The sequence below is a fragment of the Ylistrum balloti genome, unplaced genomic scaffold (genome assembly GCF_031769215.1).
Source record: "Ylistrum balloti isolate Yb309-2 unplaced genomic scaffold, AGI_CSIRO_Ybal_v1 Utg371442, whole genome shotgun sequence".
In the NCBI taxonomy this organism is placed as follows: Eukaryota; Metazoa; Mollusca; class Bivalvia; order Pectinida; family Pectinidae; genus Ylistrum; species Ylistrum balloti.
In genome coordinates this window covers 446,601-464,259 of record NW_026782756.1, presented here as the reverse complement: position 1 = coordinate 464,259, position 17,659 = coordinate 446,601, and the positions used below count along the sequence as shown (strand labels likewise).

The 17,659-nt window shown below is 35.0% G+C and overlaps 1 protein-coding gene across 1 annotated transcript; it reads right to left on the bottom strand.

The window, feature by feature from the left end:
* Window positions 1-2,828: 2,828 nt before the first annotated feature.
* Window positions 2,829-15,188, bottom strand: LOC132562535 (microcephalin-like). Its single transcript, XM_060227281.1, has 12 exons — window positions 15,119-15,188; window positions 14,051-14,255; window positions 11,986-12,079; window positions 11,126-11,299; window positions 10,067-10,154; window positions 9,469-9,549; window positions 7,231-8,974; window positions 6,702-6,864; window positions 5,596-5,673; window positions 4,843-4,983; window positions 4,145-4,232; window positions 2,829-3,105 (listed from the first exon to the last, which is right to left on the bottom strand). The coding sequence occupies exons 1-12, from the start codon at window positions 15,186-15,188 to the stop codon at window positions 3,023-3,025; spliced, it is 3,009 nt and encodes a 1,002-aa protein (XP_060083264.1). The 3' UTR covers window positions 2,829-3,022.
* Between the last annotated feature and the right edge of the window lie 2,471 nt (window positions 15,189-17,659).

Sequence of the window (17,659 nt, the reverse complement as noted above, 5' to 3'; positions counted from 1 at the left end):
ACATAATGGAATCCTGAACCTTCCATCCAAATATCATGATTCTAAGGCATTTTGATTATTGAGAAGTCATTTGAAGGTTTCAATTAATTTAACCCATGTGACAGTGAATGTAGGTCACCAAATAACATGGGTTTTATCCCAGAAGTCTTCCATCCATATATCAGGATACTTGGTTTTGATTTAAATTGAATTTATGTGAAAGTTTAAAATTTGACCCTTTTGACCAGAGACGTATAAATACGTCTCTGTTTTGACCTTGAAGAGGTAATGGTAATTTCTTTTCACAAACTTTGATGGACCTGATTGTAGTAACCTTTCAGTCAAACATATCATGATTCTAGGCTTTTCGGTTATTGAGAAGAAATTGTCTGAAGGTTTTAACAAGTTCGACTCTGCAGCCTTTAATGCATGATAGACTTGATTACAGGAACCTTCAAGCCAAATATCATACTTCTGGGCCTTTTTGGTTGAATAGAAGAAGTTTTTTTAAAAGTTTTTGTCCAATTTGACCTGTAACTATGAATATGGATCAAGGTAATTTCTTTTCACAAATATTCAACCGAAAACCTTCCAGCAAAATATCACAATTTAAGAAGAAATGTTATAAAGGGGAAAATCTGAAGCCAGACAAGTGACATTAAAGAAAAGCTCACCTGGCTGACCTGAAGAGCCAAGTTAGCTAAAAATTCATCTCCAAAAAATGAAAGGAACATTTTAGGATAAAGGAATACACTACATATCCTTTGGTATTGAACTATGGAAGATACACATTTCATCTTAGAAATAATGATAACTTGTCCTAACAATCAGTATATTTATACAATAGTCCAAATACATGTATATATAGTGATAGAATTTTATCCCATAACAACAAGAGGGTCCTACACATGAAAGTAGTTCCGAAAACAATGTGATAACAAACTATCCAAGATGGCTGCTTATCAGCCTTTTTTTCCCCTGATCAGTCCGAAAATTAAACTGAACATTAAGTGACCAAGTGGAAGCTTCAGATCCACCTTTTACTTCACAAGAAATACTGATAATAATCTTTGATTGTCAAAATCTGAGATGGAGGCTTCTCAGCCTTTTGTTTATCTTCTCGGTCCAAAAATAAAAAATGGGAATAATTGGAGACCAAGCTGCAACTTCACATGAAAGTTGAGTAAGATCCATACAGTACTTTTCAAGAAATGGGGATAAAAAGAACTGTTACAGACGGATGGCAGGCTGATGGACATAAGATGTAGGGTGATTTGAATCATTTGATGATGCTGGGGCTAAAAACATCCGTTAGATATTTGTAACTACAAGAAAGTACAAAAAACTAAACATCAATATTTTATTCTTTAATTGCATCACAGTGAATAGACAAATTTACTGACTTCTTTTCATCATACAGAAAATGGAGTGTAAAATAGGTGTATAATTCATTCTAACAGAAAATAAAAGTGGCAAATTAGGTCAAAAGTAATAGAAATATATATCTGAAGTTTATTGAAATGCTAGAAAATAATTGAAACACTAGAATAACCAAAACCCAATTGACGTTGCTATCATCATAATAGGACATTATAGTCTTGAAAACCATATAGATGTCCCCTGATTTAACTAGCTGTAGTGTTTCAAAAGTTACTTTCAGAATTTATCAATCAATTCAACAGCATAAGCTTCACCTACAGCTATTTTGTCTCGATCTCTTGTAATCCATTTCTGGTTTACTGCAGCCATTCACCAATGTTCCACTCTTTCACTGGTAGCATTATAGAAGAAATCTGAGTTTCCTTTACAATGGGATATTATCACAACACTTTCCTAAAATGGGGAAATATTGCCAAATAAGCTAGCATCAGCTGTCCATTCTTTCATAAAAAACAATAACAATAAAAATGAAATATCAACTGCATGATATTGTAGAATGATCACATAGCAATGTTAAAATGAAATTCAATCTTTATTTTAATATTATTTCGGAACATGTTCTTCAGGTTAGTAATGTCAATAGAACAGAAATTCTTATAACACAACCAATAGAAGATCAGTGTACACGCTAATCTTCTACTCATTGTGTTATAAGAACTTATTATTGTCACATTATTCGGCTTTAACATTATGAGTTATGTCTGTACATACAAATATATGTATGAAAATAATCAAGGACTACTGTATGTGGGGTTTATAATATTTAGTATGTCACAAACGAGGGAGGGCCTGCTGGTCATGAGGCAACATTACAATTTACTAGTGTGTTTTTTATATTTCTCTTGGTTCCACATTAAACTAATATCTTACTCCATCTGAAAAAATGTTTCAATTCAATTGGATATTAGCCATAATCCAACCTAATCATAAATTAGCTCCCCTATGTTATGTGTGGTGTCATAATTTTACCCATCTTACAAGGTAATAATATGTTTCAGTCTGTCTTGAGGTATATAATATGGTTATATTTATTGCACTAAAACTCCATAAGGGTGATACATGCAGGCCTCTAGACATCTTGCAATGCACCCTGAAGGCAGCTTCCATTTGGTTGCACTTAATCTTCAGAGACATGTCTGAGTTCACCTTGAAGTGTGCCTCATTTTGGTTGTACTAAATATCCGGGCATGTTCAAGTTCACCTTGAAGAGTGCCTCCTTTTCATTGTGCTAAATATCTGGACATGTCTGAGTTCATCTCGAAGAGTGCCTCCTTTTCGTTGTGCTAAATATCCGGACATGTCTGAGTTCACCTAGAAGAGTGCTTCCATTTTGTTGTACTAAATATCCGGGCATGTTCAAGTTCACCTTGAAGAGTGCCTCCTTTTCGTTGTGCTAAATATCCGGACATGTCTGAGTTCACCTAGATGAGTGCCTCCTTTTGCCTGTACTCTATCTCCAAATCTCTCTGAGTTCACCTCTTTTTGATTGTACTAAATCTCTGGACATGCCAGATCCCATTTGTGACGAGTATCTTCAATTGTTTGTTCTTAACCTTCAGCCATGTAAGAGCCTGCATTGAATAATGCCATCTTTAGGCTTGTATTAAAACTCTGGACTACTATCACGTTTGGGTCTACCTTGAAGGTAGGCCTCCATGGGCTCTAATCTCTGCTGTATGATACAATCTGAAAGGAAAAACAATCAAACCATAGAAGTATGTCAAGTTTGTAGTTTATTCGAGGAAATTCCTGACAGATTTGATAAAGAACCCTTTCCTGTGTTATGTATAGTTACAGAATAACACGGTTTATGTTTCATTCTTACAGGTTTGTTGCTTGCAAAATTGATAATTCACAATAAGAAGGTCGTGGGGATACCCAATTAATATGTAATACAGAATTTGTTTTCACAATGCTATTCACCAGTGAGTAAATTTTACCTGAGAAACCAAAGAAGTGACACCATTTGTGGATAGTAAAAATATAGAGGACATTGATCCTTACAAGGAGAATTCCGAGAGATGACACATGTGACTTACAAAAAGGTGGATGACTTTGATACATACCAAGAATCCCGAGAGATGACACATGTGACTTACAAAAAGGTGGATGACTTTGATACATACCAAGAATCCCGAGAGATGACACATGTAACTTACAAAAAGGTGGATGACTTTGATACTTACCTAGAATCCCGAGAGATGACACATGTGACTTACAAAAAGGTGGATGACTTTGATACATAACAAGAATCCCGAGAGATGACACATGTAACTTACAAAAAGGTGGATGACTTTGATACTTACCTAGAATCCCGAGAGATGACACATGTGACTTACAAAAAGGTGGATGACTTTGATACATACCAAGAATCCCGAGAGATGACACATGTGACTTACAAAAAGGTGGATGACTTTGATACATACCAAGAATCCCGAGAGATGACACATGTAACTTACAAAAAGGTGGATGACTTTGATACTTACCTAGAATCCCGAGAGATGACACATGTGACTTACAAAAAGGTGGATGACTTTGATACATACCAAGAATCCCGAGAGATGACACATGTAACTTACAAAAAGGTGGATGACTTTGATACTTACCTAGAATCCCGAGAGATGACAAATGTGACTTACAAAAAGGTGGATGACTTTGATACTTACCTAGAATCCCGAGAGATGACACATGTGACTTACAAAAGATCGAAGAAATTGACATTTACCTAGAATCCAGAGAGGTGAAACACTGGTCCTGTCAGGGTAGAAATCGTTACCTACAATTATCTGGGCCTTCGATGTAGACATTGTTACCTGTGGTACAAAAAAATCCTTCAGTAACAATCTGAAGACAATATCTACAACAACTTGGACAAGATCTATCATTTTATGTTTGATAAATCTTCTCTCATGTTAATCAATACATTTAGTAATATTTTTGTGTATTTGCTTGTGTAATACAATATGCAGAGATAACAATGAAAGGATGTCAACAAACGCATTATAACGTTACAATGAAGACTATAACTACAGAACCAATATGAATAAAAAATTGGCACTGAAAAGATCAAAGAGGTCATGGGTGACCTTTGATCTTTAACCTTTACCACCAAAATCTAATCAGGTGTGAATATTGGATTCATGAGATATATTGTACATAAGGTTATCATGGACGCGAACTCGCATGTACAGACAGGCACATAAACAAAGTGATTTTGATATGCCCAGTATTACTTAATCAGAGGGTAAAGTTAGGACTTTTCACAATAATTTCTACAAGGAAATCCTCAATCAATTATTAGTAGATTTTTTGTTTACCTTTGAGAGAACATACAATTATACACAAGGCGTTAATTTCTATAACTTATATGTCCCTAAGTTCAAGCTAACCAAGAACTGTTCATAACTTTGTTAAAATCCTTACCTGCCCACCACAAAGTTTGATGAGAGCACAAAGATGTGACCTTGGTGGGGAAGTTTTCTGTGCCACGAACATTATCCCTTCACCTGAAAACAGTGTTGACTTGTAGTTCTCCTTCAAACTTTCTTTTTGTAGTCGGGCAACCTAAAATGGGACAACAATATGCATGTAATTTCATGCTCTCAAATGTAATACTAGATCTAACAGTATCATGTACAAGATAGAGTATAAATGATACAATAACACATCTTCATCCTTTGAATCAATGCATGTAGTGTACATTGTAAACTGTAACTGTAAAACTCATCAAAGAATAGAAAAGAGCTGGAACTCCTGAGACCAGGTTAACACAAAAAGCTGACATGTTTTGGCCTGATAGGCAAGCCATCACCAGGACACAATTCATTTGTGACTGTTACCTGAGGATGCTGGTTAACATCAGAGGTCATGTTTTCAAAGACAAACAATGTATCAATTCATGCTCTGTTTCATCCTCAAACTCATGAATTCTGACACTATAGTATTTAGCTAAGAAATATCGTCATCTCTATTTTTTTCCCAAAGAATTTTATTAAGCCTATTATCATTGACATAACTGAAGTTAGGAATCACATTCTGTGATACATATAGCAACTGAACCTTCAATTTTGGTGTAGCCTTGTTTTTAATGGGAACTTAAGGTGCTTGACAGATGTTTTACTTGTACACTTCCTGTGTACATGTTAACAGATCAACAGAAATATTACGGTACTTTACCTTGACAGATGGAAACCAATCGGTCACCTCATATTCCTCTTCTGGTAACCATTGACCAGCATCCAGTGAATCGTAAACCTTAAAAGGAAGCATCAAAGTACTACAAGTCATTGCCTATATCTTAGTGATCATTTCATTAAGTTGTTACCTTTTTTTATTTGTATAGACCGCCAATGTTATTGTATAATAGTTATTGTTATACCCTGTAGATTCAGTTCCTATATATTTATATAGAGAAAGAAATGTCAAAAGTTTAACTGTTTTGTTCACCGGTCCAAATGGACTTTTAAAACCGACTGTTGACCACTTTACTGAAACATACAAGTACGCCCGAGTGATAATGTTTTGTTTACATTACAGTTATCTTCTCTTATCGTCTGCACAACAAAATGGCAACCAGGACCATAGTGACTCAGACAGATTCGGTCTGGCATCGGAGGAGGAAATACAGTGAATCTTAGACGATCGTGACAGCAGAAATACCAAGAATGTTATTAAGACTACTGACAATATCCTCAGCGATTTGTGAAGGATATAACAAAACAGTTATTGACTGGGGTTTCGGGTTCAGCCGAGGGCAACAGTTTGCATTCGGGTCCAACAGATCATCTGTTGCCCGAAACCCCAGTCAATAACTGTATACTATTTTAATAATCAAAATATTTGTTTACAGCTGGTGTGCAGTAGGCACTGTATTCATGACAATTTTGATTTATGAACTTGTTCAATTGGTTCAATTAAAACCAAGGCACTTTAATCATTAATTCCTAAATCAAATATGGATGTGTAATGATAAAACGCAACCAATCGGGGAACTATATTGTTTTCAGAAAAGCGAATTATTTGATAAGGGGGCAACAATGTCATTGCTCATGCACAATGCAAAATCTTAATGATAGGCATCACAGAATCTCATAATTAGTAACATGTTTCAAGAAAGCAGTTTTACTCTATCACCATTTGATAACACACATTGCTTTTGCTATCTAACAATTTTTTCACATGCAATCCCTCAGACCTACATTTACTATCAAAACAACAGATGCGTTCATAGACAATATGAAAATGCTACAGCTGAATATTTGTACCACAGTATGTGTTTATACCCATTTTTGGTGGAGTATCCAGGAGCCCCTAGACACAGCATACAACAGGTTGAGGGTGCGTCGAGGACCGCCACATATTACATGACTGGTGGTATCAGAAACATTGTCAGAGATTACAAAGTGACCAATATTTTTCACAATGGCGATGACACTGTCCTGTTCACTAAAACACAAAGTCAACAGAATATTAGATGTGTACAAATGTGACAATAACATTTAAAGACAATGCAAATATAGCATTACAAACTGAAAATGTTTTTTGTATTGATACAAGTTTTACCAAACTCTACAGAGTCTTCTTTTAAACTACTGCATAATTCAGCAGTATTTCAAATCATTATACACTACTAATTAATCTATATTAAATGTAAACAAACATACGAAGCTTTAAAAACATTGACTAGTTATTTCTGCAATAGTTTAGAGACTTCTCCTTTATTCCCATTTTAGGAAATAAAGAAACTACATGTAATTTATTTGTGGAAAATTTTGACATGTAGTTTTTTTTCTCTCTCTAATGCAGACTTACTGTGAGTGTAAACTTGTCATGACAATGGAAGGTCTATGTGGACTGCGTCTGAAGGAAGACCCTACATCTCCAAGGACCTTGGTTTGAGATTTTCCAGTTCCATCACTATCACTACTTGATTTTTCACTATCACTACACTTTTTCTTGTATTTGCCCACTGATGACTCAGATAATGCTTTCTTCCTCGTCTTGTTGTGGGACTTAATCTTCTTCAGGTTGAATTCGTCAATGCTGGGTCTTGGTGGTGCAAAACCACAGACAGAGGTAGTCATGGTCTCGTCCCCAAACACTGTTGACAAGGACATACCATGAGGACCAGTTGTCTGTAAAACAGACTCAGTCTGTATACCTGATGCACTCAAAGCACTGTTATTCTCTAATATTTCTCTCATTATGTTTCTGACAGGAGCAACATGTCTTTCCGACTTATCACTGTCATCACTATCTGAAAACATATCACTAGCTTGTGGTTGCTGGGTTTCAGATCTGCTGCCCTTCCTCGACTTTTTATGCGATTCCTTATTACCTTCTTCCATTGTAACTTTTCTCTTCTGCCCCACAACACTTGCCAATTCTTTAGGATAGTTATCTAGAAGGGTTGGAAGTACTTTATCTGATTTCATTGTTGGTTCAATCAGAAATGAGCTAGGCATGCTATCTTGTGACATCAACATCTTTTTCTTGGAGATTCTCTCTTTCTTTGGTTGCAGTTTTGTTCTAATGTTATCACCAGTTGCCACGGGAGGACTTAGGTTATCATCAGACTTATCAGAGAACCCCTCCCCTACACTGGGAAAATTAAAATTTGATTTTTCATCATTAACAGCTGAACTACTAGTATGTGAATCATCAACAACATTTACACTAGCCCGATCTGTATCAATCTTGGAAATGTTTGAGTATTGTTGCTCATCATCAGTAGACTTTTTACCAGCAGACTCCTGATCAATGATACTAGCTTTTGAGGTGGAAAATGTTACAGACTTCCTTTGTCCCCTCCTTGAGGGAAGGGCAGATGCTTTCTTTGTAGTTGTGACTCCTGTACAGGGATCCGATACCCGACTTCTACGTCTACTCACCCCAGCCTTTACATTGGCTATGCTCCTTTCAACAGGGGAGGGGTCCGATATTCTTCCTCCATCTCTAATGCTCCCATCTTCTTCATTGGCTATGCTGATAGAGGAATCTCTACCACCACAAGAAACATCCTTAACAGTGAGTTGTGTGGTATTATTTTTATCAACCAAAGATTTTCTACGACCTTTAGCTGTTGCCTTGTTGCACTTAAAATCAGTTATTTTCTGTTTTATTTCAGGAGTATTTTTGTCAGATGATTTACACTTGGCCATATTTTCTTCAGTACTAACAGGAGCTATATCTTCGTGGTGTATTTGTACAACATTTGAGGCATGTTTATTTTCAGGGTTTGTGGCTTCGTCTTGCAGTCCTTCTGGTACTTTATTGTCCATGTTAAAAGATGTCACAGCAATTGACTTTCGACGTCGGGATGATCTTGTAGACAAATCCATACTATCTTTCTCTGAAAACTTTTCTGAAGACATTGATTTACGACGATTACTTGTCCTCCTTGACGTTGTTAATTTTGATGTCTCCAGAGCAGCTAAAGAAGCTGATACTTGTGTGCTGCTGTCCTCATCAGGTACTGTTTTGTTGATTGATTTTGCTCTGTTTAACACCATCAGTGGATCTTCTTCCTCCACCTCCATATTAACCTCACTAGTGTCTGAAACATTGTAAAATTACATTGGAATTCTCATATTGCATTGGTAAATACATTTTTTTTTCACATCTTCTGTTTGATTTTCTATCTTATTTCCGTGCACTGTTGCATTTCATAACTCTGGGCTGACCATTACTTTAGAAAACTTCAAAATCAGAACCAAAAAAAAGATTCCCTCCTCAGTGTAGAACATGATGTTATGACATTAACTCGTAATATGAACTTAACCTTTTCAGAGATTCTCAAGATATGACACTGCCTGGAATGAGACAGATAAAATGGCTTTTAAGCTCAGTTTAATGCTACTCAAATCATTTTGCCAGAAATCAACACATCTAGAAAAACCAAATCTTCATTCAGTTTTATTTATACATTAAAACTGCATTCAAACTATTACAATAAAAGAATATGAAGTGTTCTTTCCTTATTTTCTATATGTAATAAAACATCATGATGTTTTACTGTCAACTTATCATATAGATTAATACATGTCTTACTGAACAGCTTCCTGATTAACGGCTTATCTCCAGTCATTTGATCTGCTTCTTTACTGAGAGATGTATCAGGCAGGTTGGAATCTAAAATAGATGAATCCACTGCAGTAAAAACAAACAGAAAGAAACAAAAAGTGTACCATTGAACTCAATTCTTTTATACAATATACATCAACCTCTATCTACTTTTTATACAAATCAAATTACATCACACATAAAAGTTTTTTTAATGAAATTTGTTATATTGAAAAACATTCATATTCGACTTAAGTGGATACTAAAGGGACTTTCCACTTTATCCTTAATATGAAACATATTCAATTGTGCAGGCTACATGTTTACTGACCACAATGCAAAGTAAAATACTGCAATGCTTATACAAAAATTGCTTTATAAATTCTTGTTGCAGTATGATAAAACCGATACTTGTCCCTTGGCAAGGAAGTGTCAAGAGCTCAATACATCCTGACAATACAAACAGGTTTTTAAAAATATCTAACATCTCATAATTACAAAATATTGTAGTATATCATAAATTCTATCATTTTCAGCCATCAAACATTTAATATTCCAGTAAAGCATTATACAATACAATACCAACCATTATTCTTCCTGAGCTCCTTTAATCTGGCTCTCATGCTGGGAGGTGTGTCTGGAATTGTCAGTCTTAGAGGGGTGGGAATCTCCTCCTTTATAATAGTAGAACATCATATCACAAATGTTATACATTTGAACTTTTCATCAATAACATTAATGGCTGTCTAAAGCATATTTCTGCTATTTGAAAGTTAGAATGGAGTATAAGTATTTTCTATATTAAAAAAAAATTAATTACAGATTTCAACAAGAGTTCTGCAAGTGTTACAAAATATGCCCATCCTAAGTTGAGCAACCATAACTGGATGAATTTCAGACGGATAATTTTGGTTTCTAGGTTTTAAGATTGATTTCCAAGATTATCTACTGAATTTCTCTACTGTTAACAGTGCTTGTGCAAATACTGCTAGGACGATTTGTAGCAAAGGATATTTTTGATTCGTAGAAAGGATTACTGACAACTCTTAAACAAACTGACAATGACGATTGGTAGAAAGGTTTCATTCATAGGAAGGTTTATTGATGAATTTTGGTTATCGAAATTGCCTTGGGTTTTATGGTAATAACCCTTCATGTGAAGTTTCCAATTAATATGTAAAAAATTTCATACGTTATTGATCGGAAACCTATTTTGCAAACGTACCATGACCATAACTCTGTAAATATTAGATGAAAAATTTTGGTTATCAAACTTGACCTGGCTTTTATGGTAATAAAACTTCATGTGGAGTTTCAAATTAATCTGTAAAAAATTATTCAAGTTATCGAATAAACCTATGTGCAGCCACCCACCTGCCTGAAAACATAATACATCCTGTCTTTCGACGGGCGTATAAAAATTGCATATTCAGGGAATAAAGTAAACTCATGAGTGTATTTTTTGACAACACAAATGAGGTATAACACTGTACTGAAGTTTATAGGAATGCTTCTATATCACATATGTTTTTACCCTTCAGGTTTACGATTTCTCATCACAAATTGCCAAATATCAAGAGTCAGCTGAAGGTTCTGTCAAACATTAATAGATGACAATTCTTGAAGACTTTACGATGTTACTCACTGGTGACCGTGGCTGTGTCTCCATAACAAGGATTCCTCCAAGGCCAGGAGAGTTACAGGGAGTACTATCTTTCCCTATCTTGAGAAGTTCCACCTTACGTTTCCGCTTTGTACAGCGTTCTGCACTATTGGCAACATCTTCATCAAAATCTCGTGGCTGCATTGACTTCATTTTCTATCAAAAACATTGGCAATATACATATAGATAATGTATGTATAAAAACAGGCTATCTTTGACTTCATGTCAAATTTGTTTCCTTATCTGTAGATAAAATAATTACATAAAAGCAATGAAATGATCATGTCTTAAAGTGACCTTTCTAGGACACAAATATACCACAAGCACATAACTACACTTTTTATCTAAGGATCATCGTAGCTGTGACATAACATCCTTCCGAATTCCTCAGGCTGTGAAACTTTGCAGCCTTCTTGGTGGATAACAAATTCTATTCATTAAATTTGGTAAGTAGATAAACATGGCAAGCACAAATCAACATGGGTTGTAAAATTGTGAAAAATGTCCCGGTCTCAGGAAATTTTCTTAATCGAGAAGGCAATATGCCCAATAAGTTACAAAAAACAACTAGGAACTTACCTGGTAGATTATTTTACTTTGCACAACAACACAGGCAATATATACACAAGTGCTACTTCCATTTAGTTATTTTCATTAAATTGTTACATGGAATAAACACGCTTTCCACTTTTTTCTCAAAGAAAGAAGTGAAAAAGAGATTTTAAGGAACTTAGAAGTAGATTTATGAAGTAATGTAATGTAGGTTTAAAATAATTACCCCCTCCTTCCCCTACCCCCTCTCTCTTTGGGCCTGTGGGCTGTTTTACTGTAACATTACAAACCTTGAGTTTTGTGAGAAGTATGGGTGTGGACTTGTCATCTGGAAGTGTAGCTGGATAAAGTCTCTCTGATACATGTTCTTGATTTTGTTTACAACTGCAAGTATGAAAAAAGGTTAAAACTTAAAAACAATTTAAAATCCAATCAACAAACTTTCACTGTGTCTGAAGATAGTATGAGATATCACCAGTCATTACATTCTAACACTGGTGAGCAAATGTTCAGTCAGCATAAATTTTCTAAAAAGTATTGTTTACCCATAGAAAACTATGATAAAAAAATTAATTTACCTTGTCAAGCAAATGTCTCATTATAAAGATGAGGAGATGGTCCTGATGTTACAAAAACCACAACAAAAGTACCAATTATCAAGAAATACTGGGTACACATAGTATATTATTATTGTTTGTATGAAATACGCTTCATAAAGTCTTCATGACAAAAGTTCTGCAAAAGTTTATGTCCGACAATACCTTCTATGAATGAAATAGACTAACATGTATGTCACTGAAAGTGTGTACAAAGACATCACACTGAAAATAATTGGAGTTCTTGCCAATTTTCTAAATATACCAAAAATTAATGGGTTTTTTTTACCAAAGCAGTTTTGGGGAAGGATTCATATACAAAGTAAGTTTCAAGCTTGTTTACCAGTCCTAAATAAACTGTATAATTACAAGCAACTTGTAATTTTACTGAATTTTTTTATCAAATAACGTTTTAATTGAAGATTTATTTTTCTATTCACTAAGGTTGATCAAGCACTTACAGAATTTGAGAAAACTGAGCTTTATCAAATGCTGATGCAGATGCTGATATCAAGAAGAACTTTCATCAAGCATGACAGAAATTGTACTGCTAAAATTGATCCCTAATCCCCTTATAACTCTTTACAGCTAATGATGACATATGATGACCTTGCTAGTAATTCACAATTTGAATTTGAGTAGCGCCCCGGAATAATTAAGAAGAGCCTACCAGCCCTTACAGTCATCTATCTATGAAGACCTATATATGATATAACAGCAGTAATACATGTAGTAGCGTGAACAATTCTGATATTCAAGCAATTAAGATTACAAAAAACTATTAAGAATTTCTACATCTCAAAAAATTTTCAACTCAATGGCACCAGTGGAGCTGGAGAGGAAGTTCAAAATGTGTTTTTCAAAATGGTGACCATGCTGGCCACTTTGGACCAACCCCAAAAATGAGAACGCTTGGTCAGGACCACCTCAGAATCATTTCAAGCTGAATCTGTTTGGTGGGTTTGAAAAGTTTAAAATAGTCCAGGAAAACCATGTTCGTGCAAGGATGTTACAAAATGACCATCATGTCTGCTATGTTTCATTTTTGTCTGCTTCCTATCCCTAAATATATCAACCAATTAACAGTTCAATAGCAATGATGAAACTTAAAATGATGTTAAAAATTTTTTTTTGTAAGATGGTGTTAATTTTGGATTAAGGACATCTGTGAAAACTAACTCCTGGAAAACACCATCTCAGGATCATTACTGGAAAGTTTCTGGAGGCGTTAAACATGAAAAGTTTATGTCACACAGTGCATGATGACAGAACAAACATTTAAAAACATATTAATATTCAAATCAGCCTAAAAGATGCGTTTGCTATCCAAGAAGTGATTGCCATACAAAATTAATCACTGGAACATCAAGAATAAGATTCCAACTTCAATGTGAAAAGTCAAGTGATACATGAGATTAATTAATAGGTAAATCCACAAGTCAGGTAAACTTGTTAAGTTTAGGATTGAGGAAACTCTGGACATTTTTTTAAAATGTCATTTCAGGAATGAACATGATACCTGTAAGTTATTTGTTCAAAAAGGTGAGAGGAAAATTCTTGCAACTGTTGAAATTTTTCAAATAAATTTAAAGTATCATTGGATTAGGTTTGTGAATTCCGAAAAGAAAAAGAAAGTTGTTATATATCATCATTAGGGAGGGAAAGAGGCAAGGGAGAGTCAAATGTCCTTGATGGTGGAGGATGTGGAGTGTCTGATGGTAAAGTGGGACTTTACTAGAGCACTGATGGTTAACTTTACCTGTCAACCCAGAGGACGGACACAAGGTAAACACCTCTTTTCTGGGCTTTTGTCCTCGTCCTTTTACAGCCTTCTTTGTACACAACATGTGTTACATCATCTGTGAACGTCTTTTTAATCATGGCCCCAAGATTCTCAAGCTCCTTACATATAGCTTTTGTTCTATTGTCATTGGTAGATCGTACTTCTACATAGGCTACAACATCTGTAATGAGATACCATACAAAGAACTGTGTCTACATTGATATCCCAATAATGCAAGCATTATCATACTTCAATCATTTTGCATGAATACTATATCTGAAATTGTCGTCCATTCAAACCTCTTTCCTCCATTTGTATATTACATGTTTACCTATGCAATTATCAGGACTTCAAATGTCATCATTAAGTTTCCTGTCAGTGTAATATCAATACAATTGGGTGAAAACAACAAATGTTGGTATGTGTATACAAAACTATTACACTGTTCCTACCTTTACCTGATAGAAGAAGCATCTATGTATATTAAAAGATACTAGAATTTTGATTTCAATGTAAAACATTATCAAGCAAGCATTGGAAGTTGGAGGGAACCAATGAAAAACACTCTAGAGTATATTACACTAGTGACATACGTTTTAGTAAAAATATCACATGGGTAAATTCACTGAATAACAAACTGTAATAAATAACATTGCATGATACTGATGGGAGATAACTATGCATGGGGTTCGAATGCAGAAAGTGGTGTTAATAAAGGTTAGAGAGAATTTTATTCTCAAATCTGTTGAATCAGAAACTGAAACTGCCAGATTGATGGATATTTTGTACTTACTTGTAGCTGTACATTACGTGTGCAGTGATGTTCTTTTTTAACACAAACAGACCCAGGTTAGGATCAAACCATACATCTCTGATTTTTTATCTTACATTATATTCAGTTCAATGCTTTAGCAAGTAAATTATCACTGTCCTTTCATTTGAATTTAGTTTCAAAGAATGTGACACTCTGTATGAACCTGTCAGCATTTAGCATTTCTGTATACCAGGCTTTCAGATCAGGATTTGGTGTATAGATAGGTATACCTTTGAGAACTCTGTCATCCAAAATCTGTGTATTGGGAAGGTCCATATCATCTTCCTGATAGTTAGCCATCCTTTGTTCATCACAGTGTCACCTGTTCAAATAAATAATATCCATCACTGGGAATGCTGTATTTAAATTTAAATATTCTGTCCATTAGAAATAACTTTACATTACACATCCTAAATTAACATTAAATATTTATACACCATGTCATAACATATGGATGTAGAAAATCAAAGTAAATGAAGCTGAAATGAAATTGTTTGTTTCACGCCTATAGCAAGTTTGAATACCAATTCTACATACATTGTAATTCACTATATTTCATATTTTCCCGATTGAATCATCTTCCTTTACCGATGGTGAAAACTGTTTATGAAATTTAAATATACATATAAAGGAATTGAAAAATTAGTTTAATTCTTTTGAAAGTCGTAAGTAAAAGTATATTTTTCGATAACTATGACGTTCATTGTACTCTCTCTCACAAAAAAAATAATAAAAAACAGCACTAGCAAGTAGGTCCACTGATACCACATGCACACTGCCGAACTCATTTACTGCCAATTAGGCCTATTATCAGCTGATCGTGAGTTATTGACAGTATACACATAACATAACAGAGCAGAATTGTAACGGTAACAATTTGTGGGTTCCGCAACGATAAACTGATGGTAAAATATCCTGCATATAGTCATTTTATCTAATTATATCGCACATCACCTAAAGCATCCACGCACACCCTGTTGTTAAAGGCCAAAAGATGTTGTAGCAAATCACAACTTCCCAGCCATTCAAAAATGGCGCTGTACTAAAATGTACCTTTTCACTGAAGAGTTCTAATTGCCATGTCAGGACTGGAGTGACCGTTCTTTGCTAGCTTCTCTCCGATTGATGCAGGGAAAACGAGTCCTACGCCTTCCAATAGGTCTATTTCGTAGGACCATTCCGGCATTTTAGCATTGGCCGTGTTCGAAAGAAAACAAGAATTAGACGTGATAATATGTCTCCTCAGTTGTCCCGTTTTTATCGTGCAGTAGTAATGTCTAAACAAACTATACTGAAAAGACACTAAAGCATGTAAATTTCCCCCCGTCAAGATAAGTTAAATTCACTTTAGAAAATGATTAGTTATTTTAGTTAAACTTCAACTTTTCGAGCAACAGATCAGACTGATACCTCGTGAGCACAAGGTTTAAACGCAAATGTTGACGATGTCACTCACTGCCACTGTCGTTAGAGTAATGGCCAAATATCGGTCGACCTCTCTCTCAGACGAGAAAAAACTGTGCGCCAGTGCACCCGCGTCCGACGATAATGTTAAATACATGTGGCCAATTGATATACATCATGTTAATTGCATATGTATGTCCACATTAGGCAGATCAATAACCTATATGTAACCATTGGTGATGATCAAGCTTTAATAGTTGATATATCAAACCATGAGTGGATAAGTGGATGTTAGATTTAACCCATAATAAATCAATAATACAAAAAACACCTGTTGTCCGTCGTTTGTTTTCCCATACACACAGTTTGTATATTGTCATGAACAGTAATGACCAATGCGGATGAATCATGGTCTGCCATATACAAAAGACTTATGAGGAACCTTACACACGTAATTTTTCTCGAAAGGTCTCGAATATAAGATGAACATATATAAAATTTTATTTATAAATCTTACGAAAGAGAATACTCTTACAATTCTTAAACATAAATTATATATAAACATTAGGTCAATACAGGAGCACACGGTATTGTATGGGACAATTGTAATACTAAATAACGGAATCAATTCAGATATAATTTGTACGGGTTATTACTGGGCTTAAGAGAGGTATATCTTGTGACAAAATTATGAAGAATTCGGCAGGAAATTTCTTGCCAATCGTCTTAAAATCAAAACCTTATCCTAATGCACCGTTTCTTAATAACTGCACCACTATAGATAAGTGATATAGTCAAACTATTAGGTAAAGCCGAAACTCCCAGTAAGTGATCTCCGAATATAACGGCTGCTTGATTCTTTCTGCAGTTCTAACAATTATTTTAACATTAGTGTATTCGCCCGCCAAAAAATGACCGCGAAATGGTGTTGTCCTTGATCGTCATTACCTTCTTAAACCCCACAAACGGGGTGTCCATTGAGCATGGTCAACGGTTTATAAAGAGGCGAAAACGGTGGCACGATGAGTTAAACTCGAAATTTTGTCTTAAATAAGGCTGAATGTGTCTTGAAAGTGTGTCCACGGGTTGGCCGAAAGTATTCGGTCATTATCTAAGGAAAATCCACAGATTAAGAGTTTACTTCTGGACAAGTTAGATTTTCATAGATAACTGAATGGTCATTCTTCTCATTCACTCTTTAGTGGATGGTGATGTTCAACTGTAACTTGGTACGTATAGATGTTTTTAAAGGAGTAGACTTATGGTCATTTAAACTTTGAGAGTTTTGCTAAATTTTTACCAGTGATATAACCAAAAGTGTAGAGTCTTGTCTAGTCCAGTGGGAATTACGAAACATGACCATTGAA